This window comes from Sebastes fasciatus, chromosome 4 (assembly GCF_043250625.1).
Source record: "Sebastes fasciatus isolate fSebFas1 chromosome 4, fSebFas1.pri, whole genome shotgun sequence".
Lineage (NCBI taxonomy): Eukaryota > Metazoa > Chordata > Actinopteri > Perciformes > Sebastidae > Sebastes > Sebastes fasciatus.
The window spans coordinates 26,613,105-26,640,652 of NC_133798.1; the positions used below are offsets into that span (position 1 = coordinate 26,613,105).

A 27,548-nucleotide genomic window follows, 5' to 3' on the forward strand; every position below is an offset into this window, starting at 1 on the left:
TTGTTGGATCGGGTTTGTCAGTGCTTCCCCATAACAATGTAACTACATCCAGACTATCAGCAGATACACTCCTGTTTTGATCCTCAGTTTCTGTAACAACACGTGGGACATATTATACTAGAAGCAGACAATAAGCAAAGTCTGTATCGAAGTTCAGGTGCAGTTGTGCAGGTAAATAAAGCAAAAAAAAAGCCCCCTAGAATGGAGTCGTACAGTATGTGAACATGTTTCTTTAGTCTTGGAAACCTGTGACCTTCTTGGTGGCTTGTAAGGTTAATGACACCACGGTCACCACGGTTGTAGTCATGGATGACAGAGGTGGAAAGACTGAAATTGAGAATTCTCTGTCAAGTTCTAAGCATAATGTGTAGCAGCAGGTTTGGTTTTCAGTTACTTCAAAAAAGCCAAACCTCATTTCTGCTTTGGGTTTATTATTTAAAAATATTTTTGCTTTCAACGTGTTTCCACATGTCTTGTCCAAGACCTATTTGTTAACCAAAGCAGTATTATGCTTCAACATTATTGATATTAGTTTCAACATTAAGCAAAGAAATAGTGCTTCGAAGCTTCCACCATTGATATGGTGATAGACCTCCAAATCAGTATTCGAATGCTTGCTGTTTTTTTTTGTTTTTTTTGTATGTAATAATAATGTATAAATCCCAAAATAGCCCATGAAATAAGGAGTAATCCCACAACATTATTCATTATTCATATTCAACATGAATTATTAGTTATTCTCAGACAGATGTCGCTGTTTGTTATGTGCAGAGGTGCGTGTGTGTACAGTAGTGCGTCAGCAGCACTGTCCAGGGCACTGGAACAGGGGTGATGGAAACAGACGGACAGAACATGTCAGCCTGTCATGCCACAATGCTTCGAAAGCCATTTCTCACGAAGCTTCGAAGCACAAAAAATGATATTCTGGTCAGCCCTATAGTACTTAAATTATATGTACCCACTTATTTTTAAAAGACAAAAGATATTGTCAAATAATGTCATTGAGTTAACATTAGCAAAATGCTGCTACATGAACACAAGCACCACTAAGAAAACTCCAGTACATTGTTTGAGTTTTAAATATGGTTTCAGAAATCTTACAGTAAAATGTGGCTGTTGGTTTTGGCCCTGTTTTTTCCAGTGTGTTTTTATATACTTTTATAACAGTAACCTAACCTATATATCCTGTTTATGTATTTTCACTCTTCTTTCACTGACAAGTGAAAAGGGATGGCTATCTTCATTCAAGTCAAAATAACATAATCATGATCATGAATATCACGCTGAACCATAAACTGATGTATGATCAAATCCTTAGTCATAAAGGGTTTTGATGTTATGAAGAGGTTACGATTGTCTTGCTCTGGGTTAGCAAAGGATCACGAGTCTATGTCTGCCAGAAGGATTGCAACGAGAACTGTGCTTGAAATGCAAAAATGACATTCAAATTAGTTTTATTGTGTTTGGTGACCTAGAAAGACAGAAGCACCACAGCATAGTCCCGAACTAGTCATGCAAACATACAAATGATTTACATACAGGCAAACATCGCCATGGCCTTTGTTTTCTCTCTTTGATGCCAAGCAAGACTGGCCTCTGCTCTATGGCATTTACATGGCTGTGACACATACTGTAACCAATGTCAGTCCTGTAAAGCAATACCAGCTTTGCAGTCTTAGTCCCACAGGGCTAATTCTATGATGTGTAGATTTGCTGTCATGTGCCTGGGGAGAGCAGGCGGCTCAGCTCGAACCGCTCAGTGGTCAAGGAGGCCGAGAGCGAGAGAGATTGAGAGACGGCGACAGAAGGAGGGAGAGTTTGAGAGAGATGTTGCTCAGTTGCTCAGGAGACCATGCAGGGTTACCAGGGTGACAAGCTGTCTCTGCAGTTTTTCTCTCTGTTGGAGGGGGACAGAGAAAGGAGAGGAGAGGGGGAGAGAAAGAGGGGAGGGAGGGGGGAAGACATGGTAACAGGAAAAAGAAAAATGGGGAGGCTAATGGAAAAAATGTTCAGTGTCATTAGATGAAGCTTTTGTGTATCCTTGTTGGTTATTCAGACATCCCTAAATAGTCGCATTAATTGGTTGTTTTGTGGTTTTGTCTCATCAGGGGCCATTTCAGTTGGCTGCAGTTGGACCGCAGGGTACTAGAACACGAGTTCCCCAAGAAGTCTGGTCCCATTGTCCTCTACTTCTGTGTCAGGTGAGTCTTTCTAAATTAAATTAATCACCTAACTTACACGTAATAACATGGTCTCTGACTGTGTGAATGTGTGTGGAAGAGAGACAGAAAGATGGAGAGAGTGTGTGTATATGTGTTTGTGTATGCACATGCTTTCATGTGGTAATAGGAACAGATTAACAAGGTTAGTTATGACAGGCTCCTATGAAATTGCTTTGACCCTGGTGTTTAGCTCCCGCCACGGGGCCTCTCAGCCAATCATGAGCCTCTTAGACCCCATCAGTATGCGCTGCATGAAAATCCTATCAAATAGCTTTGCAATGACTACAAAGTGCCATACTCCAAACAAGATAAGAGATAAGAATCCCATACCATTTCTTCTCTACGTTAGTACTATACATTCTTATACAGAAGCGCAGAAGAACTAGGGCTGTCAATCAATTCAATTATTTAATTGCGTTTAATCGCAAATTAATCACAAGTTTTATCTGTTCAAAATGTACCTTAAAGGGAGATTTGTCAAGTATTTAATACTCGTATCAACATGGGAGTGGGCAAATATGATTGCTTTATGCAAATGGAGGTATATATTTATTATTGTAAATCAATTATCAACACAAAACAATAACAAATATTGTCCAGAAACCCTCACAGGTACTGCATTTAGCATAAAAATATGCTCAAATCATAACATGGCAAACTCAAGCCCAAAAGGCAACAACAGCTGTCAGTGTGCTGACTTGACTATGACTTGTCAAAAACTGCATGTGATTATCATAAAGTGGGCAAGTCTGTAAAGAAAGGACTCGTGGGTATCCATAGAACCCATTTTCATTCACATATCTTGAGGTCAGAGGTCAAGGGACCCGTTTGAAAATGGCCATGGCAGTTTTTCCTTGCCAAAATTTAGCGTACGTTTGGAGCGTTTTTTAGCCTCCTTCCCACAAGCTAGTATGACATGGTTGGTACCAATGGATTCCTTATGTCTCGTAGTTTCATATGATGTCAGTGTATTCACTCTAGCCCCAACCAAAAACCAAGCCCGGCACAACCTAAAAGTCTTAAGTTGTGTTAATGCATTCAATAAATTAGTGGCGTTAATCGAATTTGCGTTAACTATCACATTATCATCATCATTTTGACAGCCCTAACAAGAACTGTTGGCGACTTGTAATGCAAAACATGGTAGGAAATGTTCTGGTACTTGACTCAACCTATGATGAGGCATGTGCCCTAGCAGTTTGCTCTTCTTGCTGTTTCTGTATTGGAGTCATCCGCTCATTTAAAGCCAACTCTTCTAGGACCTGTTGTGACAGGGTTATGATATAAAACCCTACAATCCCACACTCCTCTCAGCCCTTTGCACTGCTCATACAATGGCCTCACTCACTGGATCATATGTGTGTGTATATTTCCTTGTTTGTGTGTATGTGGGTGTTTTATCTTCAATGGGCTATTGAAAAAGAAAGAAAAAGGCACCTGACCTGAGAAGAGATTTTCTGATCTTTCGTAGCTTTGAATGAAAACGCACATCCCTCCCAACCCACCACTCTCTGCCCCAAAACACACCCACACCCACACAACTACTCTCAGTTAGAGCCCGGAAGGGAAAGCCAAGGCTTTGTTTTGGGTCCTCTGGCGTGCTCTGTCCCCAACATATCTCTATGATGTCATATCCACCCCAGGGGCTGAGCCTTGGTTAGCACCGTACATAGTAACCGTAACGTGACGCACATTAACGCCGCTAAACAATGTCACTGAGTAGTCATTTCCAGGTCGACATTTACGACACAGTTCGTCATGACACAATGAGATGACTGTATGGCAAAATCATATTCTTAGCACTTATTGTTCACCCTATTGAGTGAACAATGGTGTCATTGTGACTGATAAGATCAAAAGATGTGCAGATAAGTATATTTGGCTGCTATTACTGCCGTCTTAGGCATCACCGCTATTTCAGTTAAGTTGCATTGATATTCACGGTTACCAGAGCTGCAATGATTAATCGATTAGTTATGAACTATTAAATCAATCGCCAACTATTTTGCTAATTGATTAATCAGTTTTGAGTATTTTTGCAAGACAAAAAAAGTCAAAATTCTCTGATTCCAGCATCTTAAATGTGAATATTTTCTGGTTTCTGTACTCCTATATGACAGTAAACTGAATATCTTTGAGTTGTGGACAAAACAAGACGTCATCTTGGGCTTTGAGAAACACTGATTGACATTTTTTACCATTTCCAACAACTAATCAATTAATAATAGAAAATAATCGACAATGAAAATAATCGTCACCACGGTCACCATCTCTCTTTATCTTAGGTCAGCTATAGAATCATAAAAACTAACTGTGTATGTGCGTGTATGTGATGTTCAGGGTGGGGGTCGCTGTGTGTGTCTTTACATAGACTAATAGGTGTTTGAGGACTTGGTGGAGGTGCTGTGACATTGTGAACTTTGACACCATTTTGAGGCTTCATCACCCCCCCCCCTTTTTTCCTCGCAGTTCAGTCCAATCTCTAACCTCAATCTCTCCAAATGTCACACTGACTACACCCCCCTCTCACACACACATCCCACCCTATACCTCAGACACACGTACACACACATGCGCAGACTCAGGACGATAATGGAACAGCCCAAATGTCAGACCTGAATCCATTATCAATTTGAGCATATTGTTCTCATTAGCACAATGTAAGTTTTTTCTGTATGTCAATGTGTGCGTGGATGCATGCACGTCATGTATTTGCGGTGGTATTTGTGTGATGCGTGCGTTCCCAATAAATGCGAGGCAGATGCCCACCTCCTGCTGATTCAGTGGGTGCCTTTTTGCATGCTTGCTGCTGTGCTGGCAGTGTGTGTGTGTATGTCTCATCAACGCGGTGGCTTTAATTAAATGTTCACACTGAATATTGACAAGGTTCCTCTCATTCTCTTTTGCAGCTCAATGGGTAACGCGATTTAAGCCCTCCAATATTGATCCTCCTACGACCCCTCTCACTCAATACCTATACACTCATACGCGCACAAATCGACGCATTCGTTCACGTGTGTTCATGGGGAAACATGTGCTTAGGTGTCATTATACACAGCATAACACTGAAGGTGTTTAACATGTTATATTTTGACGTACGTTTCCGCCAGAGAAGAGCTAACACAATGAGTAGCTTCCTAGCGTACCATCGTAGCTCCCCTCTGGCTCTGCATGCATTCATGAGCTAAATTTAGACTGCATTATTATGTTAGCTCCCTCCTCGCCGCTCTGCCAGAAGTGGGTTACTGTGCTTCTCTCTCCAGTATGTGACAGAGTGTGTGTGTGTGTGTGTGTGTGTGTGTGTGTGTGTGTGTGTGTGTGTGTGTGTGGGTGAGTACTGTATGTGCATGTGGAATCACTACACACTGCTGATGATGCAGAGAGGCAGACAATGTGTGAAGTGCATCATGTGCACATTCAATCCGTGTGTGTGTGTGTGTGTGTGTGTGTGTGTGTGTGTGTGTGTGTGTGTGTGTGTGTGTGTGTGTGTGATCAGATTGTGGAATGTGCTCACACTAACAAACTAATCATGGATCATTGCCAGCCACCATGGTGAGAGAGGGAATTGGTTTAAGGGGAAGTGAAAGGATGTTGGTATACACAGGGTCAGCTTTTGGTATTGTGTGCCCCCCTCTGGTCACTTTGGTCATTGCAACATGTCTGTCACGTCCACATGACATTAAAATAGCATGCTTAACGTGTTCTCCTATATCATTTCTGTTTGTTTCTGAAGCAAATCTCTAATATACCTCACTGATCTTCTTAATAGGACTGAAGGTCATCTTGTTCCCTTTGCTGTTGCATTTTGTATTGAATCTTTTCCTTCTATGTTTTCAGGTTCTACATAGAGAGTATCTCCTACCTGAAGGACAATGCCACTATTGAGCTGTTTTTCCTTAATGCCAAGTCCATCATCTATAAGGTAAACTCATTATTTTGTAATGTAATGTATATTAGTGTTGACTTATGTGGAGTTGCACCGATACCGGATCGGATATCGAGCCGATACAGACAGATCTGGACTAAAAAAGTCAGATTGGTGCATCCCTAGACTAATGATAATGGAGGAATGTAGGGCTGCAACTAAGGATTATTTTCATAGTTGATTAATAAGTCGATTATTTTCTAGATTATGGTGAAATATGTCGATCAGTGTTTCCCAAAGCCTAAGATGACGTCCTCAAATGTTTGGTTTTGTCCACAACTAAAAGATATTCAGTGTACTGTCATAGAGGAGTAAAGAAACCAGAAAATATTCACATTTAAAAAGCTGGAATCAGAGAATTTTTACCTTTTTTTTATTTAAAAATGATTTAATCGATCATCAAAATAGTTGGCGATTAATTAAATAGTTGACAACTAACCGATTAATCATTCGGGATGTGATCGGGATGTAATACAGAGGGATGTATTTATGCTGAAATGCTTTACAAATATGGGTGGTAGGAATACTCTGTAATTTTGTTATTGAATCCAACATTTTCTTCTGGATTTAAAGATGTTTTACTAAAAGAAGGTGGAGGTGCTCACTGGGTATATTTCAAGTTAGAATTATGTGGAGTAAAAGTCTTTATGTTGTTGGAAGTCGCCCCATTTTTTGATTCTTAATGAAGAAGCCAGCTTGGACACCGGTGCTCCCACACTGATTTGGTGAAGCAGAAAATGTGAAGCATTTGCATCAGCTGTTACCCATCATGTTACTGTATGTGCTACACCACATTCCAGCAACTACCAGATCATTTGACACATTTGCTGCCATCTGTCAGTGTTGAAGCACATTTGTTTCAGCTGTTAAAATAAACACTGACAGCAAGTCGCCCCAAAAAGAAAGGCAAATATATATTTTGTACACTTTGGTGATTGACTTAAAACACTGTACTCGGAGAAGGAAGGCCATTTCTATATTTGCGTGGAGTGAGAGGAGACTTGTCTTATTCAGTTAACTGGTTCATAGATATACAGTGTGCGTATATATATATATATTGTAGTTTGGTTAGTGTACAGTTCATGCAGTGACACCAGTGTGCAGCAGTTATTTGTTATGTCCAGAAGAGGGCATATGTGGCCTGAAGGAAAATAATGGGCCAGTCAAAGCCCTGTAGAAAACTATGATAATGTCATATGATCCATTATTTTCTGTACTGACAGTGGTAGTAAGCTTCATCAGAGCCAAATCCAGTACATATAATAAAATGCATTGTCCTTCTTCCCTGTAATGTTTGAAGTTTTTAATGGGTCAAAAGTTTGTTGATCAGTATAGTGCGTCATTCACAGGTGTATTGTATGCACGGGGTATAAATGCGTGCCTTCCTTAGACTTTATATACCCTTAATGTTGTCAAATAGTAAAGCAAACCTAAGTTTACATTGCACAGGTTGTCTAGTTTAAGCCTAGTTGTTTCATATGCAAATATCTGTCTTACTGTAGTGTCCATTAGGAAGTCAGTGAGCCTTGAATGGCAGTGACTACGTAACCAAATAGTCAGAAGGTTTCTGATTCATTCCCATCGGAGACGGAGAAACCTGATCCCTCTCTGTCCATTTATCACATGTCACCCCGATAAGAACATCAGCTAAACGCCAATGATCTCTGTACCAGCTCTCCTGACGACCCCACGGAGGGAGAGAGGGCACAAGGAGAGCAAGAAAAGAAATAAAACAGTATTTTTAGAAAACATATTTGCAAGTACACAGTAGGTAAAATAGATAGATATAGAGATATATGTTCAACCTTTACTGTCAGTGTTTGTGTAAGCAGTGAGAAACATTTTTCTGCTGTGCTGTGGGAACCCATACAGCGCAATAACACTATATGACGATTTGTAGCCGCACTGGGTGGTACACTCACAGGGTGGGTTTGCTCTGTCTAGTGTTTCATCCTGGCTGTCTGATCTCCCAGCCAATTAAGTGGTGGATTGTAAAGGGAGCATTCCTGGCATACTTGACCCACTACTCACTGCCCACTAACCCCTCATCCTCCGCCCCCTCGATGCAGGCATAGCATCCCATGTATGTGTACACGCATACATGGTCGGTGATTACATGCTCTAACACCAAAGAAAAACAACGCAGTTAAAGACTCTCCATTACTTTACCTTTGTCCACATGTCTTCAAATAACTAATAAAATTAAAAAGCACCTTCGGAAAATGTACGGAGTAATCAGTAACCAGAGCATCCAACCTCTAAAACCCCCTCAGTTTGCCTCTAATCTCCGATGCTCCATCCACATGAAGAGGTCATGAAATTAGAGAAGGGAGAGAGGAAAAAATGGAGAGGGAGCGGTGGGGAGATGAAAGGAGCTAGAAACCCATCTCGGATGAATGGATGTTGATCAGAGGCACGTCCATTTTTACTCCCAACATCTCTACAGTGTGTGTGTGTTTTATTTATTTACTTGCTGCCAGCAGTAAGATCATTTGTCATCCATGGCCAATATCCTCTCTTCTCTTTTTTTTCTTACAGGAGCTTATTGAAGTGGACAGCGATGTTGTCTTCGAATTGGCTTCCTTTTGTCTACAAGTAAGATAAAGTGTGTTTGTTGGTGCGTGGATGTCTGTCTGGATATCTGTAACACATGCAGCCAAACACGCTAGTTATTCCAGGCGGTTGTTGCTCTGCAATGAAACACTTTTTGGAAACAGTTTGTTTCCTTCCAAAATGTCTCCACCAGCCTTTGATCCTAATTGACGATGATTAAACTCAGATTATCTAATGCAGTCATAATTGACGATGATTAACCTCACATTATCTAATGCAGTCATCAATCTGTCAGTAATCCGCAATGAAGCTTGGAGGTTTTAAAACCCTAAAAACCTCAACTGTCTTTGTTGGTAGCAAAAATCCTTGGCTACCAGCTAAATTCTGTCAGTGCTAATATAACACAGAGCAGCAAGGGAAACTCTTTCACTTCACAAATTCTCCTTTCTCTCTCCTATCCCTTTCGCAGAGTAGTCAATCCATTAACCGCGATGCTGCAAGGTCATGTTACACATAGGCTGGGCTGAGTGGTTTGTGCGCGTGTATGCGTGTGTGTGTGTGTGTGTGTGTGTGTGTGTGCGTGCGTGTGCTCTCTATGCAGGTGCAGATGCACAGTATCAGGTATCTGCTCTGAAGGCCTTCAGAGGTTTCACTCCAGATGGAGGTTTAATGTTCCTCTCTGATTCCAGCAGAGCAGACCTGACGACACATTCACCAACGCAAACAGAACATAAACGCACATTTTTACGGTCCCTGCTTGGCGCTCACATATCAATATATATGTAAATCCTTTCTTCTCTCACTACTTTTCTTTCTCCCTTTCTGATCCACAGGAAGCTAAAGGAGATTTCTCCAGGTAAGCACATCAGTAACTTGTAATGATTATATGTACTAAGAGTGTTCTTTTCCGATTTTTCTACTTTGGTTCACTCTTTTTAGCCCCTATTATATACAAGCATGGAGTGCATGTGTGTGTCAATATACAGTATGTGGGTAATGGAAGACAGAGGGTCTTCGTTGGAATGAACTTCTTTCCAATTTAAGTCAGGGTTCACCATTGGGACATGAAAGATTTCCTAATATACCAACAGAAACTGTAAAAAAAAAAAGTCTTTAAAATCACATTAGTTAAACTCTATAGCTAAGGAGCTTTCCAGTCACGTGAGCTATGTTCCACATGTGGCTCTTCAGATGTACGTCTGTGTGATACGTGACCTAAATGTGTGTCATCCTTCATCCACTCATCCCTTTATTGTAAGCACAGATAACAGACCACAGCAGCCGCCACCTCTGACCTCATTTCCGCCGTTGAAAGGAGTAAATAAACACAATATCCTGCAGAGGGCTGGAATGGGACAAATTCCTTTCACCCTCCTCCCCCCTTTTCCTTACCCTCTTCTTCCCACGCACACATATCACCCTTCCCTAAAAGCTCTATAGACTCTACACACACTGTACCCGTCCTCCATATTACGTTTCACTACATCTGTCACTGCAGCTCCTCTGAAAATGCCCATTATGACAGTTAATATATTCATCATCAGCCTTCAATCAGCCTTTACATGTATTTTAAAAAATCTAGCAACAAGTGAATCTGCATTGGAAATAATTTCAGTATTCACTTCAAACTATTTTAAGAAAAATACGATTTGAAGAATATATGATTTAGTGTCACAATACCACGGTGCACACGTTGTATTTGTTCAAATTGAGCCCTCGCCTGCCCTTTCATCAAGTGCAATGCCAAAGTATACCACGTATACCTAATGAGTAGTTCCTTGAATGGATATCACGCAGTCCAGACACACAGCTGTGTTCACACGTCGGAGAACAGGCGGGCTGGGTGGATGGGATCTCTTCCAGGGCTTTAGCTCATAGGTTGTCATGTTCCCAGGGCTTTCCCCAATCCTCTGAGGCCTTGGCGGAGGCTGGAGAGAGGCTAGGGGATTAGAGGGGGGTATTAAGACCTCCTGCCACTGGAGGTTTGAAAACCCAATCTGGAGCCAAGACTCTCTACGTGGTTCCCTGTCTCATTTACTCTGTCTTCTTGGTTATCTTTTCCTCCATCCCATTTTCATCTCCCTTTATCTTTTCATTATTTATCTTACGTGTTTGTGTCTGTGTTTCTGTCCCTCTTTTCTCTCTCCTGTTTCCTGTTTCTCTGCAGCTGTTCTGAAATAAAACAGCGACCAGTCTGAAATAGAGAGCATTTAGTCCATCAGAACATTTCATTTCTAAGACAGTTCTGGGAAATATTCCATTTTGCATTAACTTGTTGCGCTGAATATTTCGAGTGTTTCTTTTTCTACAGTTCAGTGGTATCGCCTTGTCAGCTTTTGAATGAAACTGTCAGGCCTGCAGCGAAGCATGATTGTTCTTGCAGAAGTAGTGTTTGACCATGTGTTGTGGTTTCTCCCTCACAGTAATGATGTAACCAGGTCTGACCTGAAAAAGCTGCCTGCTCTGCCCACCCAGGCCCTAAAGGATCACCCATCTCTGGCCTACTGGTGAGAGACTAGTGCAGAAAATCCACTACAACATTCTCACAACTCCTCTTGTTTTCCCCCCTTCCTAATATTTTTCTCTTTATTTACTGTCCTACAGTGAAGAACGGGTCATAGAGCATTACAAGAAGATCAATGGGCAGTCCAGAGGGCAAGCTATTGTAAAGTAAGTGTGTGTCTCTGGTTGTTTATTCACTGTATGGATGTGTGTTCTCAGTAATCCTTACATGTCTGTCTTTCTGCTCCTCACAGTTATATGAGCATCGTAGAGTCTCTGCCCACATATGGAGTACATTACTATGGTGTAAAGGTACAGTTTTACTACTCTAACTTTTCTTTTTTTCACACACACGCACACATTTTTGTTGACTCTGGACCTGCAAGCAGGGAGTTTGGGATTTGGGGATATGATGGAGCTTCAAGCTATTTGTACTCTTTGTCTTTCTTTATCTGTACCTCTTTTTTCTTTTCCTTCCTCTCTCACACATGCACAACCTTTCCTGAGGTGTTTTTCTGTTGTGTGTTTTAGGACAAGCAGGGGATCCCATGGTGGTTGGGTCTGAGCTATAAAGGCATCTTTCAGTACGACCACCAGGACAAAGTCAAACCCAGGAAGGTGAGACGATCTCTCTGCACCACAAACTAAACCGTCCTCCGCACAACCTTCAGTTCAATGAGCTTTAAAACATCAATTGGTACAATTTCCAAAAATGCAAAAGGTTTCGATTCACCAAAGCCTTAAGGCCTTTACACACCAGCGGCGTTTTTAAGTGTGATTAATTTGCACGTCAATATATGTTTTCGAGCTGTTGTCATGAATACATTCTCACAGAACGTGAATATTTTGCAGCGAAAAAACAACGCTGAGTTTTTGAGCTGTCGCACTGCGAATAAAGACATCAACCAATCGCGTTGTGGGAAAGCGGTTGTGTCCTCTATACTTATAAAACAACAACAACACGTAGACCGTAGTGTAGCACCATAGTCCGAACCTGGACAGCAAACTTGATTACTCCTTTGAACCTTGAGAAAAGGTAGCACAGGCCAGATCCACTTTTTCTGTCTTACCTTTCACAATAAAAGTCCTACACATATAACATTTGCAGGAGCGTATTTTGCGTTTTATAGTTGTTTATTCGTCACGCCCTCAGTGTGAAAAGGCCTTATTAACACAACATTCTGCTTCTGTAAAGAATGTGTGACTTCCAAGATATCTTTTTTTTGGCACCTAATTTGTTCACCCTCCTTTTTAAAGAAGAGTGGCTACATGTTACTTTAGAAGGAAATGTTTTCATGGCCGTCACTGTCTATTATTTCCATTCAGTGAGTCAGGATATTGTGTTTGGAAAGAGCACTAACAATGCTGTACAAATACTACTGTCTGGAGACATTCAGTCTTGGAATGTTTTGCATCCTGTCCTGCTTTTACTTCTGTGAATGGGGTCCTCTTCCCAGTGGAAGCAACCAGTGGGTCGTCTGCGAAAGCCTTTCTTACCTCACCTCTGACCTCCAGTTGCCTTTAGGGCCTTGAAGTCCGGCATTCAGCCTTGTCTTATAGGGTGTTAATGGGGTTAACAGCATCCCCGTGTTCTGACCGACCACCAAGACACTCTCACACACATATAATGATACCCTGTAGCTCCTAAACACACACACACACACACACACAGGAATTGGACTGAACTCTGAACTCACCATCCTGATGAATACTTCCTGTCTGCCGCAGCTTTCCTTTTTGCAACTAACATTGTGCTGTGTGTGTGGGTGTGTGCGCGTCTTGATTTGTGCAGTCTAAATGACTAAATGTCTCACCACTGAGCACCATCCCCGCCTCATTCCCAAGTGGTGCTCCAAATGCTGTGGCTGCTTTGGTGTTAAATAACCACAGTGATGGAAAAAAATGCATTCCACAATATCTCACGTCGAATTCTCAGAGACAAATACCAAAACATACTGAGAAACATGTGAATAATTCAAAAACTGTGTTTTTACTCTTTAAAGTATATACATTAGGGCTGTCAATTGATTAGAATATTTAATCATGATTAATTGCAAATTAATCACACATTTAAATAAAAATAATCATTAAAAAAATGTGCTCAAATCATAACATGGTAAACTCAAGCCCAACAAGCAACAACAGTGTGATGACTTGACTATGACTTGCCCAAAACTGCATGTGATTATCATAAAGTGGGCTTGTCTGTAAAGGGGAGACTCATGGGTACCCACAGAACCCATTTTCACTCACATATCTTGAGGTCAGAGGTCAAGGGACCCCTTTGAAAATGGCCATGACCGTTTTTCTTCGCCAAAATTTAGCGTAAGTTTGGAGCGTTATTTACCTCCATCACAACAAGCTAGTATGACATGGTTGATAGTATCAATGGATTCCTTGGGTTTTCTAGTTTCATATGATGTCAGTATCATCACTGTAGCTTTAAAACTGAGCCCGCTACAACGTAAAAATCCCAAGTTGCGTTAATGTGTTAAAGAAATTGGTGGCGTTAAAAGGAAAGTTGAGTTAGCGTGTTATTATCGCGTTAACTTTGACAGCCCTAATACACATGTTGGTTGATAGAGTGAAACATGGGAAGTTATAGCTTTCTCTGAGGTAAGAAGAAAGAGAGGGATTTTAGATATTTTAGAGAGAGGTGGAAGAAAGTGTTAATAGCATTCCCACACAAGAGACTTATCAAGCATTCAGCTGCCATAGCAACAGTCGGTGTGAGTCATTGGTCCGTTAAGCTTGAGTGCTGACCCTCTCACTGTCTTCCCCTCTCTCGCCTTCTTTCTCCTTCACCCTCACACACACACACACACACAAACACATTTAAAAGCAGCGAAAGTAGGACTGTGCCTCCTCACCGCACAAGTTGGATTGTAGTCTAAGGAGCTTGACCCAAAAGAGATTTGTGGACTGCATGTCTTGTTAATGCAACATCACAAGACTGACTAAATCCCAGTGAACACAGTAAGGTTTTTTTTTTCCATTAATAAAGCAGACAAAGGAGGGTGGGTGGTGCTCTTTTACAAAGTTACTCAGTGTTTCATAGGAGGAGAGACTCACAGAGGTCACTAGGAGCTTTCCATATGTTATTGTAGTAATGAGACTCATCGCTATTTCAAGCAAACCAGAAGAAGAGCAGTTGATTTGCCGATTAGTCAACCAGTCCAGTACCAGTAACCACTGACTCCCTAGCTTGTCACTGCGCAGGTTGTCAGTACTGTGACTCAGCGAGGTGGAGGCAGAACACTAATTACGAGACATTATTGGCCAATTACCGCCTTTTGTCACAGTAAAAAAGGTTTTCAACACCAACCTTTTTTTATTCATTAATAAGTGACTTCAGGTTGTGCTGTAGTGTAGGTGTGTGTGTTTACTAGAGGCAGTTGCGTTTAATTAGTTCCTCTTTTTACGATGGGAGATCCCTGTTGTGTCTAAATGCAGACCATCTACCGCAGCCTCCGCGTTCATTTGGGGATGTTAACATACTTTTCCCCCTCTGCTTACCGCAGGCCACATGCAGACACACACACACACACACACGGGTTTACAACTGAACCACACACCGTCCTGATGCCTCATTAGTGTGTTCTGACTCATTTAGACAGATTATAGGGTCTGTGTGTTGACTGACTACCTGGCTGACTGATTTAAGGCTAACACGGGAAAGCTTCTGTCAACACTGTAAAGGAGATCCAATCAAACAAAGCAAAACTGTGGTTTAAATTAACGTCATCTCACTTGCGTTTCACTGCAGCGGATTGAGAGTCAGCTTCTGTCTGCGTTTCATTTAGAGCAAATAGGCACATGCAGCCTGTTCTTATTAGTTTTTTTTCCATAAATGTCGTCCCTCCAAAACACCACAACCAAAACACAAACAACAGGAAGTGCCTCCAGAGTGTATCTGCGTCTCCATGACAACTGGTGGATGTAGTGTTGCACACGAGAGCCCCACCCATGGGTGAAACAATAGTCTTTTGAGAGCCTCAGGTCCAGTTCTAGCAAAGAATACTACGCATATGCTATTTAAACTTTCTATTCTTCCCGTAATCCCCCGGGGAGTCCGCTACACCGAAGAAAAGGCCTTTACACTCTATCAGATGTGACCTTTTCATCTGTAATGGTTGTGTGCTCGGGAGCACAGACATCATTATGAGACAGACATGGGTCTGTGCACACGAGCGCCCAGTTGTTTATGAATAATGGCCGGTCACTTCCTCTGCTTGTGCGTGTTTGTGCCATTGTGTGCGAGTGTTTTACAGTCAAAAGGAAGAGGATTTATAGCATGAGCACACATACATGCACCAGCCTCGCCCTAATAACAGAAGCACCCAACGGCTTTGACTGAGTTCCTAACAAAAGAATCTGTCAGCATGTTTTTTTTTTTTTAAAATCAGATATTCACGCTATTCACAGTCCGCCATAACGACTACAAAGGTTTCATTAATACAATGGGCTTCTGCAACTGGGGCACTTCTTAAAACGGCACAGAATCACAACCAAAATGTCTAATTTTAGACTTGAGAGTGACTTTATTGCACCTTCTTGTAGATCACGTGACTGCTGTTTAGATCCAGATATATTTGAACCCTATTTGCCCACTTACATGTGTACAACTTCATCCTGAAACATCAAACTACTTCCAAACTTGCAGCAGCTCTGTCCCGCTGATGGAGAGGACAGCTTTAGTGGTCTCGTGCCTGAACATAGTTGCAAACACCTATCTTATCGCCACAGCTCTGGCCCATATGTAGCCAACACACACACACACACTCGCACTCTCACTATCTACCCTGCCCGCTATATTTAGCACCACGCTACATTAGCACTTCACACTCCATTGAAAAGGCACGGTACAGGAACAGTTTTGATAAGAGTGCAGATTTTCTTTCTTCACGCTCGTGCACACACACACACACACACACACACACACATACAGTACATAAACACATACATTAGACTGTTTACAGACTTTTTTCATCATATTTCTCCCCCTCCTTCCCTTTCCTCCCTCTCATCCCTCGGTCCATTGTTTTCCCAGGCTGTTCAAATTCCTGGGCTGTGACCTGTTCCTCCCTTAGCTCCCTTTCTCCTCTTTAACTCCCTCATCCTGTCATAGCTCGGTCTTCTACTTCTTTTGTCCTAGTCCTTAGTTTTACTTTCTTTACTGATGTTTGTGTGTGTGTGTTTGTATGTCAGCCCCAGCTGATAGATGCAGGCCCACTTGTGTTCGGAAATAGCCCACACTCTACTCCCTCTCTAACGAGAAACAGACTTTGTGAATGTGTGTGTGTGTGTATGTGCGTGTACACAGAGGTCTGGCTAAACAAAGCAAGGAGCACTTCAATTGCTGGGGCCGCAGAAAGCTTCTTTCCCCCTTCATCACTCCTCCCCTGACCCCTCGTTACACACACACACCTCCCAACCACAGAGCCCAGAGCAGGAAGCACAGTCCCTGAGGGAGGGAGGAGGGGTCAGGAGGAGGGGAGGCATGAACGCCCCCTCCCTCCTAGCAAAGCTGCAGGAGAGGAGGAAACTAAACTTTACACACTTTCCCTCCACCAACACACACACACACATGCCTACAGATGGTGAACACCCACCACCTCATAACGTCCTGTTCCCCAACGTCTGGGAGGATTTAAGATACACACATGCTGTGGAGTGCGTCTTGGGGGAAACTTTCTCGCCCAGCTGGCTTTGGCTCCTTTTAAAGAGGAGCTGATGGTTCATAAAGCGGACGGAAAAGAGAGAAAAAAAAGAAAATCCAAGCAGAAGAAAGAAAGCCTCCTCCCCTCTCACACTGTCTTTCTCCAGAGTGAGGTCATCCAGCGAAGGGATCTGCTGTGGACAAGGCCGCCTGGTCTGGACCTGATCAGAGAGCCACAGACTAGGTCCTCTTCCCACCTCCTCTTCTGTTCCTAACTCCTCCTCTTCGTCAGCTCCTGCTACTTTTTTTCTCTCCTCTTCCTCCGTATCCATCGCGTTTTTCTCTCTCAAAACAAATTGGAACATACACAGAAGAGAATAGAGGATTTGGCTGAAGGCTGTGTGGATTTAATGTGAAGCATGTTTTTTGTGTGAGCAGCCCTGAAGACTGTGTGTTTCTCCTAAAACCTCAGGTGTTCCAATGGCGTCAGCTGGAGAACCTCTACTTCAGAGAGAAGAAGTTTTCAGTGGAAGTTCATGACCCCAGGAGGTAAATTTATATCACAAATTTAAGCTGAGTAACTGAGTGTTGAATTGCATGAAACCAGTTCTACTTAAGTGATTGAATGTTATTGCTATTGAATTTTCTCCAGCTAATATTTGGAATGTGATAGAATTTCCCCTCAGTTATGGACACCTTCCAGTAGCTTTTACTGTAAATTACCACTGTGCCATATGCGAACATGTTGCGATTCAAACTACGGCGCAGGAAAGGAGAGATTGGAATCTAATTCAGTAATGGTTGCAGCATTTGTCTTGGCATTAGAGCAAGATATTGGGGATGTCCCGGTGGAGCTTGACACAGATTGATGGGCTGATTATTAACAGCCGCGTTCATGCACAAACACATGTGCTCTTTCACACACACATACAGCGTAAACCCTTGATAGTTGACCACAGAAGGATAGATGGCCGCGCGATAGCTGTTTTGCGGAGGAAGTGACCTCTCTTGTGTTTATTTAACATGGCTATATATGTGGAGTGTTATTCTACAGACGGAGGGTAGGGAGGGAACGGGAGGGAGCGGGAGAAAAAGAGACGGACGGGGTGAAACAGAGAGCAGAGTGTTTTCTTTAAAGGAAGCTGTCATTAGGGTGAGCTGGTCTGTTGCTCAGCTACAGATGTGTGTTTAAATAAGGATGAGTAAACTATGGGGAGCATCGTGTGTGGCTTTGCAAAAAAAATATCTCGATCAGGTTTGCTCTCTGAAGCTTCTAATAGTTTTTCTCTCTCTTAACAGCAGCTGCAGTAGTCAGTGTTTAGTAAGTGTTGTGAATATGTAGCCATCATCTTTTGTATTCAGTGTATATAAAGAGGCCTTGTGTCCGCTCCTACTGTAGGGCGTCGGTGACGAGAAGGACGTTTGGCCACAGTGGCATCGCTGTGCATACGTGGTACGCCTGTCCTGCCCTCATCAAGTCCATCTGGGCCATGGCCATCAGCCAGCACCAGTTCTACCTGGACCGCAAGCAGAGCAAGGTCAGTCAAGCCCGCCACATACACACTCACTCAGACCACAGACATGATTAGAGATGTACAAGAGATAACAGCAAACTCAGCAAGCGTTGTCAGTTACTGTTGCAAGTAAACTGCCTTGACAAACCCTGTCCGTTCTTGTCTTTCCAGTCTAAGATCCACGCAGCGCGGAGTTTGAATGAGATCGCTATAGACCTCACGGAAACAGGAACTCTGAAGACCTCCAAACTAGCCAACATGGGAAGCAAGGGCAAAATTATAAGTGGCAGCAGTGGCAGTCTGCTCTCGTCAGGTCAGTACATGGTCAGTGTGTGTGTGTGTGTGTGTGTGTGTGTGTGTGTGTGTGTGTGTGTGTGTGTGTGTGTGTGTGTGTGTGTGTGTGTGTGTGTGTGTGTGTGTGTGTGTGTGTGTGTGTGTGTGTGTGTGTGTGTGTGTGTGTGTGTGTGTGTGTGTGTGTGTGTGTGTGTGTGTGTGTGTGTGTGTGTGATTGAGAGAGAAGAAGAAAGAGATTCTAGCTGTGTTTCCATTCACATATTTTTATGCACATCACATCAGAAAAGCTGTACGGAAACGGAAAAATTCAAGAAAACTTCCTCGATTGCGTAAAAAAGTTTTACTACTCGCGTGAGGTGGTTTTTGCCTTTGTCGAAAAATGGGATGCGCTAAATGGGATATGGAAACACCTTTGCCAAATAAGTTCTGACGTAGCGAACATTTAACTCACATGACTGATCTGCTGTTTTTGCTGTTGTTCGGCGTCTTCTCGGATATTACCATAACGTGCGAATGCTGGTCTTCGTCTTAGGACAACATGAAGCATAGCCAATACTAGCTGACATAAAAGAAGAATTAAAACTTGCCCAACTGAAACAAATTCTTGAAGACCTTCCTTCCTCTACTTCGTCTACTCTGTTTACTGGCGGAGTACAGCCATGCGTAGCCTACAGCGCCAACTTGTGACCAAACTACGATGTAGCAGAGTTTATTCGCTCCAAGCCAGTTGATGGAAACACGCCTTATTCACATTTCTTTTTTTTTGCGACATTTGCTTAAAATTCACTTGACAGTTGAATGGAAACGGGACTTGTGACTAACAGGGAGAGATTGTGTGAGATGTGTGCGTATCAGTCTTTGTGTTTGCATGTGGGGTGGTGAGGGGGAGTCCCGTTGACAACTGGAGAGACAGAAACAGCTGCTTCTGGAAAGAGGCCATTGATTCTGTTGCTGACTGTTCTCACACACATACTGTACACACAAACCCCCCCCCCATCCAGTGTCTTTCACACCCACCCTCCATGTCACACAGACTCAAACTCCAGAGGCCCCTGCACCCTCTAAATTTAGTGGGTGGGGGAATGAAAAGGCCAGCGGGTCAGTGTACAACTTTGCCACGGCCTTTAAAAACAATGCTTATCCGTGTTGAACAAGTAATGAGTGTGACGAGAAGAATTGTACACGAGCTAAATTTAGAGTAGAAAGGAAAATGCCCCCTTTTAAACCCAGTCAGCCATGTACTGTAAAGTGTGTTGCGTGCTGGGAGAGCGAGTGCAGTAATTGGGATGAATAGAAACACAAGTGTTGGAACTTGAATAGCTACTGCTGCATTATTCCCTTATAAAATTACATGCACTGATTAGACCGCATCATTCATGATAGAAGGGTGAAACATGTATGTCTGTACATGGCTTTGGAGTCATCATGTACCACCCTTTACTGATTCAATTAACCGTTTCCAGGAAGGAAGAACACTCTTCTCTTTCAGTAAAAATGTCCTGCATGCTCTCCTCATTTGGATCTCTCCACAGCTCATCTTCCCTTATCCCTCCCCTTTCATCTCTTCAGCTATCCATTCCTAGTCTCCTAATCTCCCTTTTCTCTCCTCTCTGTCCCTCTCTAGTTCCACCCACTGTATCATACAGGTTGTCTCTATCTTATCTGTCTGTCTTGTGTTATTGGTGTTGTGTCAGTGTGTTGATTTCATGATCCACTGCTGACTCTCTGCCCAGCAACATAAACATGTCGCAGGAACTGTGATGCCACGTCCATGCACCTCCCCTCTCCGTCACAGCCAACGCGTCTCTGTCTGACTCTGATCAATTTGAAACCACTCGTGGCTGTTCAACATCAATACCACACACAACTGAATGAATCTGAGCTGCTGGGGTTTATGTACCGGCAAAACTATACGTGTAGAAACATTGAACTTAAATATAGTGTATCTAGTAACAATAGAGAGACATTTAATGTTTCTTTTGTGCCACAACTCTTTCAGCAGTGGTTAGTTTTGTATTGTTGCTATGTTTAACCGCACGGTCACTGAGAAAGCAACAGAGAGAAACCAAATGTGTGTGTGAGGGGGTTTTGTATGTGGTTTTTTTTTCAACAAGGCATGACTGGCTCCATCTCAGGGCCTTGGAGATTGTGCGTCACAGACTTTGTCCTAAGCTGCCCCTTCCTTGAAACTCTCGCACAAACACACCGCTAGAACTTCCTTATCGAAACGTTCCATTCACTTCCCTTGTAAACATCCTGCGAGGACAGCAGGTGCATACACAATTTCTACCTCCCCTCCGCAATCTGCCTCACAAGAAGTTCCCACAACTCCAAACACACACACACATACATATTCTCCACATAGACTCCTGCCCTCACGTTATGTGTTGTCTGTACTCTGCAGGCTCTCAGGAATCGGACAGCTCCCAGACAGCTAAGAAGGACATGCTGGCAGCGCTGAGGGCCAGGCAGGATGCTCTAGAGGATACGCTAAAAAAGAGGCTAGAAGAACTTAAGAACATCTGCATCAGAGAAGCGGTAGGAGAAAAAAACACACATCTGGCAAATATTTTGAAAATCAGAATACTCTTTAGGTCTTCCCTTCTAATTGTTCTTGTGTCGTCTTTCGTAGGAGCTGACAGGAAAGCTTCCGAAGGAATACCCTCTGGATCCGGGAGAGGAGCCGCCCACAGTGCGACGGAAGATCGGTACCGCCTTCAAACTGGATGAGCAGAAAATTCTTCCAACGGGAGAGGTGAAGCTGCAACTCCCCGTTCTCCACAGTACCACGTTATCACACTCTCCAGTAAAAACAGGAGGTCATCTATCGGGATCAGTGTTTGAAACAAATACAAGAAGCACCTGTATTTATCTGCTATTAACCCAGCTGTAATGTTAATGCTCCATTTATGAACAACTGGTGCTTTAAAAGCTCTTGAAGTTATACGGTGCAGATCAAGAGAACACTGAAAAGCCACAGTCTGAGACGTCTTGGACCGTCTTTGTCTTTTTGTGCCACGGGTAGATTTTCCAGAGCAGCAGAACTTCTAAAAATAGTCCGGCAGCCTTCTCGCCACAGGAAGTGGTGATAGTAGGATTGTGTGCGCGCACTGCATGTGTGCAGGCATGTGGGTGTGTGCCTGCTGAGGTTGTATGCTTTGAAAAGAATCCAGGGACACAATATCACAAAAACTGCCTCGCAAGCAGAAAGATCACCTTAAACCTTAAACTCACACACACAGAAACAGAAGCTGCTCTGTCGGTAGTGGGAAGGGATTGTTAGAGAGAGGGATTCCTCAGAACTGAGGTAGTCCAGTAAGGTGTTGACGCAATTGAATACATCATCGCTCTGTCTCTCTGGAGGCAAGTGTGTGTTCTCACATATATGAGTGCACCAGAGTTTATTTCTTTGTCTATAATCATCATTATTCAACAGTATAATACACCATATATTGCAGTATATGCTCAGTAGATGCACATTTTGCAGTGCAGTAAACATAATATGCAATACATTTGCAGCATGACAGAGTTTGTTTTACTTGGTGCACCTAATAGTTTCTGCTCCACAAGTCTCCGCAGTGGCGTAGAGGATGTATTGATGGAGAGGTATTATTATTGGGGGACAGAGTGTCTCAATAGAGTATATCCAGTGGTGAGAAAATGCGGCGCTGCAGCACAGATAAATGATTTCCGCAGTGTGTTTTCTCTGGCAAGGCTTTGTGTGTGTGTGTCTAACCAAATATGTTGCATGGGAGAGTTACAGTCTGAGTACGTGTCTGCAAACTGAGCCTTGTTGTTTTGGGGTTTCTGTTGCTAAAACTGTGAGCGAATCCAGTATCTTTGCACTCATGTTTGTGTGTGTGTGTGTGTGTGTGTGTGTGTGCTTATCCCAGGAGGAGGAGCTGGAGCGTTTGGAGCGGGAGTTTGCCATTCAGTCCCAGATTACAGAGGCAGCCAGGCGTCTTGCCAGCGACCCTCACGTGAGCAGTAAGAAGCTGAAGAAACAGAGGAAGACTTCTTATCTGAACGCACTGAAGAAGCTCCAGGAAATTGAGAACTCTATCAACGAGCACCGGGTCCGCTCTGGCAAGAAGCCTACGCAGAGGGCGTCGCTTATCATAGAGGGTAACCAATAAACTCCTATTCACTACGGCGAAATCACATTGTTTTCATATCTCTTTATTATTTCTATTAGCTGTAGTTGCCACCACACACAGCAGCTTTTCAGATTTTGTAATTGTATAGTGTCTAATCTCTAGTCTTTGTTTCTCTGTCCTATAGAGGCCAATATTGGTTCTGAAGACAGTTCACTGTCTGACGCACTGGTCTTGGATGATGGTGAGTCTCCGTCCTTCATATTGCTCTGAAAGATTTTAACAATAACGCGCTGATTCTTGTGGTTTTTTTTCATGATTTTATTGAACTATATTAATTGCTCCAATGTAAATCCAATGTTTTCTCTATTTCAGATGATTCTCAAGTTACAGGTACTCCCACCTTCTCTCCAGTAGCATCGCCTCATAAGGGCCTCCCTCCCCGACCGCCTTCTCACAGCCGGCCCCCTCCGCCGCAGTCCCTGGATGGCCTGCGACACCTGCACTACTCGCGCCCCGACTACGATAAATCCCCCATCAAACCCAAGATGTGGAGTGAATCGTCACTGGACGAGCCCTACGAAAAAATCAAGAAACGCTCCTCTCATTCCAGGTATGAGGGAGTTTATTTAACTAGCTTTAGAGTACTGTATATTAACGTTAATGAGTACATTTAATATATTGTTTAGTCATCTCAAATGTAGCTCATCCAATCAAAACGGGTTGACGGCAAGTTCAATAGAGCACATCATTCATGACGTTGCCCATGTGAAAGGAGTATATGGAATAATATTAATTATAAATTATGCTTTTTTCCTTGCGTCTTTGTCAACTCACAGGCGTTTCCCAAGCTCTGGCAGTGCAGAAGCAGGGGGTAGTAACTCTCTACAGAGCAGCCCCATCAGGAGCCTCCCTCACTGGAACTCTCAGTCCAGCATGCCCTCAACCCCGGACCTGAGGACCAGGACGCCACACTACGTACATTCCACTAGGTCAGTCCTCGTACATTCAATTCTTTACTGGTTATAAAGTCAATTTTTACCCCAACTGGAATGGGTTTACAGGACCTCCTTTCTGGTAGCTTTTCTAAATCACCTTGTTCTATATTATTAAATTTTAGGGCTGTCAAAGTTAACATTATAATAACGCGTTAAGCAAGCATATTCGTCCATACGCCATGTTGATAAGAGTATTAAATACTTGACCAATCCTCTTTTAAGGTACATTTTGAACAGATAAAAAATGTGCGATTAATTTGCAATTAAATATTTGAATCAGTTGACAGCCCTATTAAATTGACATTCACATAATTCTGTAGCTCCGTTCCCTTATATTCACACTTTTTTTGTGTGTTTGTTCATCTCACAGGTCAGTGGACATCAGTCCCACACGTCTGCACAGTCTCGCTCAGCACTTTAGGAACCGCAGCTCAAGCCTTGAGTCCCAGGGCAAACTGTTGGCGCCCGACCCCGACGCACACCCGCACACCCTGGGCACACTGGGCAGCCCCGACTTCTTCCTGGTCCCAGGACGCAACTCCAACGGCTCTGACCCGCTGGACGACTGCTCATCCTGCACCAGCCATAGCAGCTCGGAGCATTACTACCCCTCTGGTGGACCCCCCGGCAGCAACCCCAACTACTCCACTCTGGGAGAGGACTCACCCTCCAAAGCCAGGCAGAGGCAGAGGCAAAGGCACAGGTAAGGGCGGGGGAGTGCAGGGAAAGAGGCTTTCTGTACACAACTCCTTTTTTAGCAATAAAAAAATGAATAGATTGACAATAGATGGATGTATGTGTTCTCTCTCCAGGTCTGCAGGTCACCTGGGTTCCTCTAACTCGGGCTCCATGCCAAACCTGGCAGCTAAGAACGGCTCTGGTGGAGGCTCAGGTGGAGGTGGGATGGGAGGAGGACACCACGGAGTCTACCTCCACAGCCAGAGCCAGCCCTCCTCCCAGTACCGCATCAAGGAGTACCCGCTGTACGTGGAGGGCAGCCCCAACCCCGTGGTGGTGCGCAGCCTGGAGAGCGATCAGGAGGGCCACTACAGCGTCAAGGCCCAGTTCAAGACCTCCAGCTCCTACACGGCCGGGGGACTGTACAAGGAGGCCTGGGGGGGAGAGGAGGGAGGAGAGGGGAGCGGCCGACTCACGCCGTCGCGCTCTCAGATCGTACGGACTCCGTCGTTGGGGCGAGAGGGTGGTGGCAGCGGAGGAGGGGGGAGGGCAGCGGTGTCTGAAGAGCTGCGGTGCTGGTACCAGAGGTCCTCAGGGAGCCTGAAGGAGAGGAGTCACTCGCATTCGGGGTCTACTTCCTCCGAGACAGGGTCACAGCAAGGCACTCTGGGACACGGTCGAGGGAGTCGAGTAGGGACACTCGCCAAGGGCTCACCAGGTGGGTCTTCCTCATTTATTCACATTAAAACCTGTCTCATATGGGTAAAAGTATCAGTATGTGTTTTAGATAAAACACTGTTCCTCCATATTTAGGTTGACAAACATGTTGTTTATTCAGAGTTTCTAACAGCACATGTCCAATTTAGAAAACACAATGCCCCGTGTGAGGCTCGAACTGCCTACTGTGCCAACGAGGCCGGTGTGGCTCATCTATTTGTGTGTTTTCAGATCCTGTAACTGAGAACACTAGTTGAGTAATTCAATCAGTGTGTTCGCTTTAAGCAATACACACTCTCAAACTTGTTCGATATTTATTTAGAATTTTTAGTAAAATAAAAAACAGACTTTGATTTAATTTGGTTAGTAAATGTTAATATAATTTATTGAATAAGCATCGTCCCATGTGAGGCTCGAACTCACGACCTTCAGATTGAGACTGACATCGAAGTTTATGATGTGAGATTAATTGAGCTTTGAATGATGAATGAGAACCGTAGCTGAGTAACGCAACGATTCAACATTTATGTTTAATTCTAAATCAATACAAAATTACTGAGAGACATTCTGGATTTGTGGACTGAACCCTCACAGACTTTGGTCACATTACATTCACATCAAACCCTTTGAGGATTTTCATATAGTAGGTGGCCCCGTGTGAGGCTCGAACTCACGACCTTCAGATTATGAGACGGATGCGCCAACGAAGTTTATGATGTCAGATTAATTGAGCTTTGAATGATTACTGAGAACCATAGCTGAGTAACGCAACGATTCAACATTTATGTTTAATTTTAAATCAATACAAAGTTTAAATTACTGAGAGATGTTTTGGACTGAACCCTCACAGACTTTGGTCACATAACATTCACATGAGGATTTTCATATTGTAGGTGGCCCCATTTTTTCCTTACTTGGATGAAAATTAATCAACGCATAATCCTATCATAAAGTAATCTAAATTTAGAAATGGCACAGTTGGACCCTGTGAATTATATAAGTAGTAGGTAGTGTGGTTGCTCTGCGAGTGAAATCTGGACATTTGGATTCAGCCTAAGATTGCGTTTGACACGTCTAAAATAGCGCAGTGCTTCTTAGATGTAAATTACTCACAACAAATAATGGAGAAAGGAAAACACAATGCCCCGTGTGAGGCTCGAACTCACGACCTTCAGATTATGAGACTGACGCGCTGCCTACTGCGCCAACGAGGCTGGGTTTTGCTATTAACATGTGACCGTTGTGTAACATGACCCCTGAGCCAAATGGTCTCAGTGGCTCTGAGGCCACATCCCCCCCCCAACCCACCGTATGTGAGGCATAGTTGAAATTCCTTTGCCGCTCACCTCGCTGTAGCATCTATTGTGTGCGTGTGTGTTTGCTCTGTGTCTCTGTATGTGTGTGTATTTGTGTCTCTCTATCTCATGCTGCATGTGTTGTATCTCATTTAGCACGACTAACTGTCAGTTTTTCCCTCCGTAGCTGCATCCCCTCACAGCCAGAGGAGTATGACGCCCTCCAGCGAACACGCAGCCACACCTACACCCCCCTGTAGCCCACAGCACATCCTCAACTGGCAGAGCGGGTAAGACACACACACACACACACACACACAGCAGCAGCAGACCGAGGTGGTAATGATATTTGAAGCCGGATATGAGCTTCTTTATCAGCTTCTTTCTCTCCATCTTTATCCAAACTTCACTCTAACATCCTCACAAGCTTTGACTGTCTGTTTTATCCGTCAGCTGATATTGTTTTACACTGTTACAACTAATCCTACAGAATGATTTTTTTATGTGATTCGGGGTCTATTCTCATACTCAAGTTATGTCACTCCTTCTTGACTTTTCATTCTGCTGTTTGTGTTATTGATTCACTCACTGCATCTTCCTTGCACTCTTTTTTTCCTGTCGTCTTTTTCGTCATGGAAATTTCCCTTGTTACCTAATATTTGTCATTTCTTCCCCTCGTCTCTCTCTGTCTGCACTAACCCTCCTTTCCTTGTGTGTGTGTCCTCTCTCCTGGTTTAGAGGCACAGCAGACAGCTCTCCTACTGAGGACGTCTGTCAGTCTCCCCCTCAGCCCAGCTCTGATGCATAGAGGTACTGTCTGTGGTCTAAACCTACAGTGTAACTGTTCGGGAAACACAGCAGCAGCATTACAGAGAGAAAATAAAAATATAATGTGACAGCGTTAGTGCCGAATTTACTCAAAATCAGACTTTTATTTATAGAAATGTGTCCGTGCACTATTCTTACTATTATTCTTACTTAGTCGACATCATCATCGACTGTGGGGGGCTGACAATGTGGACAAGTTCTTGCTCTTCGGCGGTGGCGGTTGCGCTGGCGGTGTGCGGTGGCGGTATCTGTGTCATGTACTCCTTCTT

General features: G+C 43.5%; 1 protein-coding gene and 1 non-coding gene across 10 annotated transcripts in view; one reads left to right on the forward strand and one right to left on the reverse strand.

The window, feature by feature from the left end:
- frmd4a (FERM domain containing 4A) overlaps positions 1–27,548 on the forward strand; it is a 127,958-nt gene that overhangs the window by 96,174 nt on the left and 4,236 nt on the right. For 6 of the 9 annotated variants that reach the window (XM_074633228.1, XM_074633229.1, XM_074633227.1 and 3 more), the window contains exons 4-23: positions 2,109–2,201; positions 6,060–6,144; positions 8,686–8,742; positions 9,534–9,556; positions 11,124–11,207; positions 11,305–11,370; positions 11,457–11,514; positions 11,734–11,820; positions 17,334–17,409; positions 18,257–18,399; positions 18,547–18,688; positions 21,074–21,207; positions 21,302–21,424; positions 22,563–22,794; positions 22,951–23,007; positions 23,139–23,376; positions 23,603–23,755; positions 24,132–24,464; positions 24,574–25,157; positions 26,639–26,741. In XM_074633228.1, the coding sequence (XP_074489329.1) occupies positions 2,109–2,201; positions 6,060–6,144; positions 8,686–8,742; positions 9,534–9,556; positions 11,124–11,207; positions 11,305–11,370; positions 11,457–11,514; positions 11,734–11,820; positions 17,334–17,409; positions 18,257–18,399; positions 18,547–18,688; positions 21,074–21,207; positions 21,302–21,424; positions 22,563–22,794; positions 22,951–23,007; positions 23,139–23,376; positions 23,603–23,755; positions 24,132–24,464; positions 24,574–25,157; positions 26,639–26,741 (2,871 nt within the window). Of the gene's footprint in view, positions 1–2,108; positions 2,202–6,059; positions 6,145–8,685; positions 8,743–9,533; positions 9,557–11,123; positions 11,208–11,304; positions 11,371–11,456; positions 11,515–11,733; positions 11,821–15,271; positions 17,106–17,333; positions 17,411–18,256; positions 18,400–18,546; positions 18,689–21,073; positions 21,208–21,301; positions 21,425–22,562; positions 22,795–22,950; positions 23,008–23,138; positions 23,377–23,602; positions 23,756–24,131; positions 24,465–24,573; positions 25,158–26,638; positions 26,742–27,189; positions 27,262–27,548 lie in introns of those variants that run through there. The other 3 variants (XM_074633224.1, XM_074633226.1, XM_074633231.1) reach the window with 3 other exon arrangements.
- On the reverse strand, positions 26,298–26,370 carry trnam-cau (transfer RNA methionine (anticodon CAU)). Its single transcript has one exon. It is a non-coding gene; the product is annotated as a tRNA-Met (tRNA).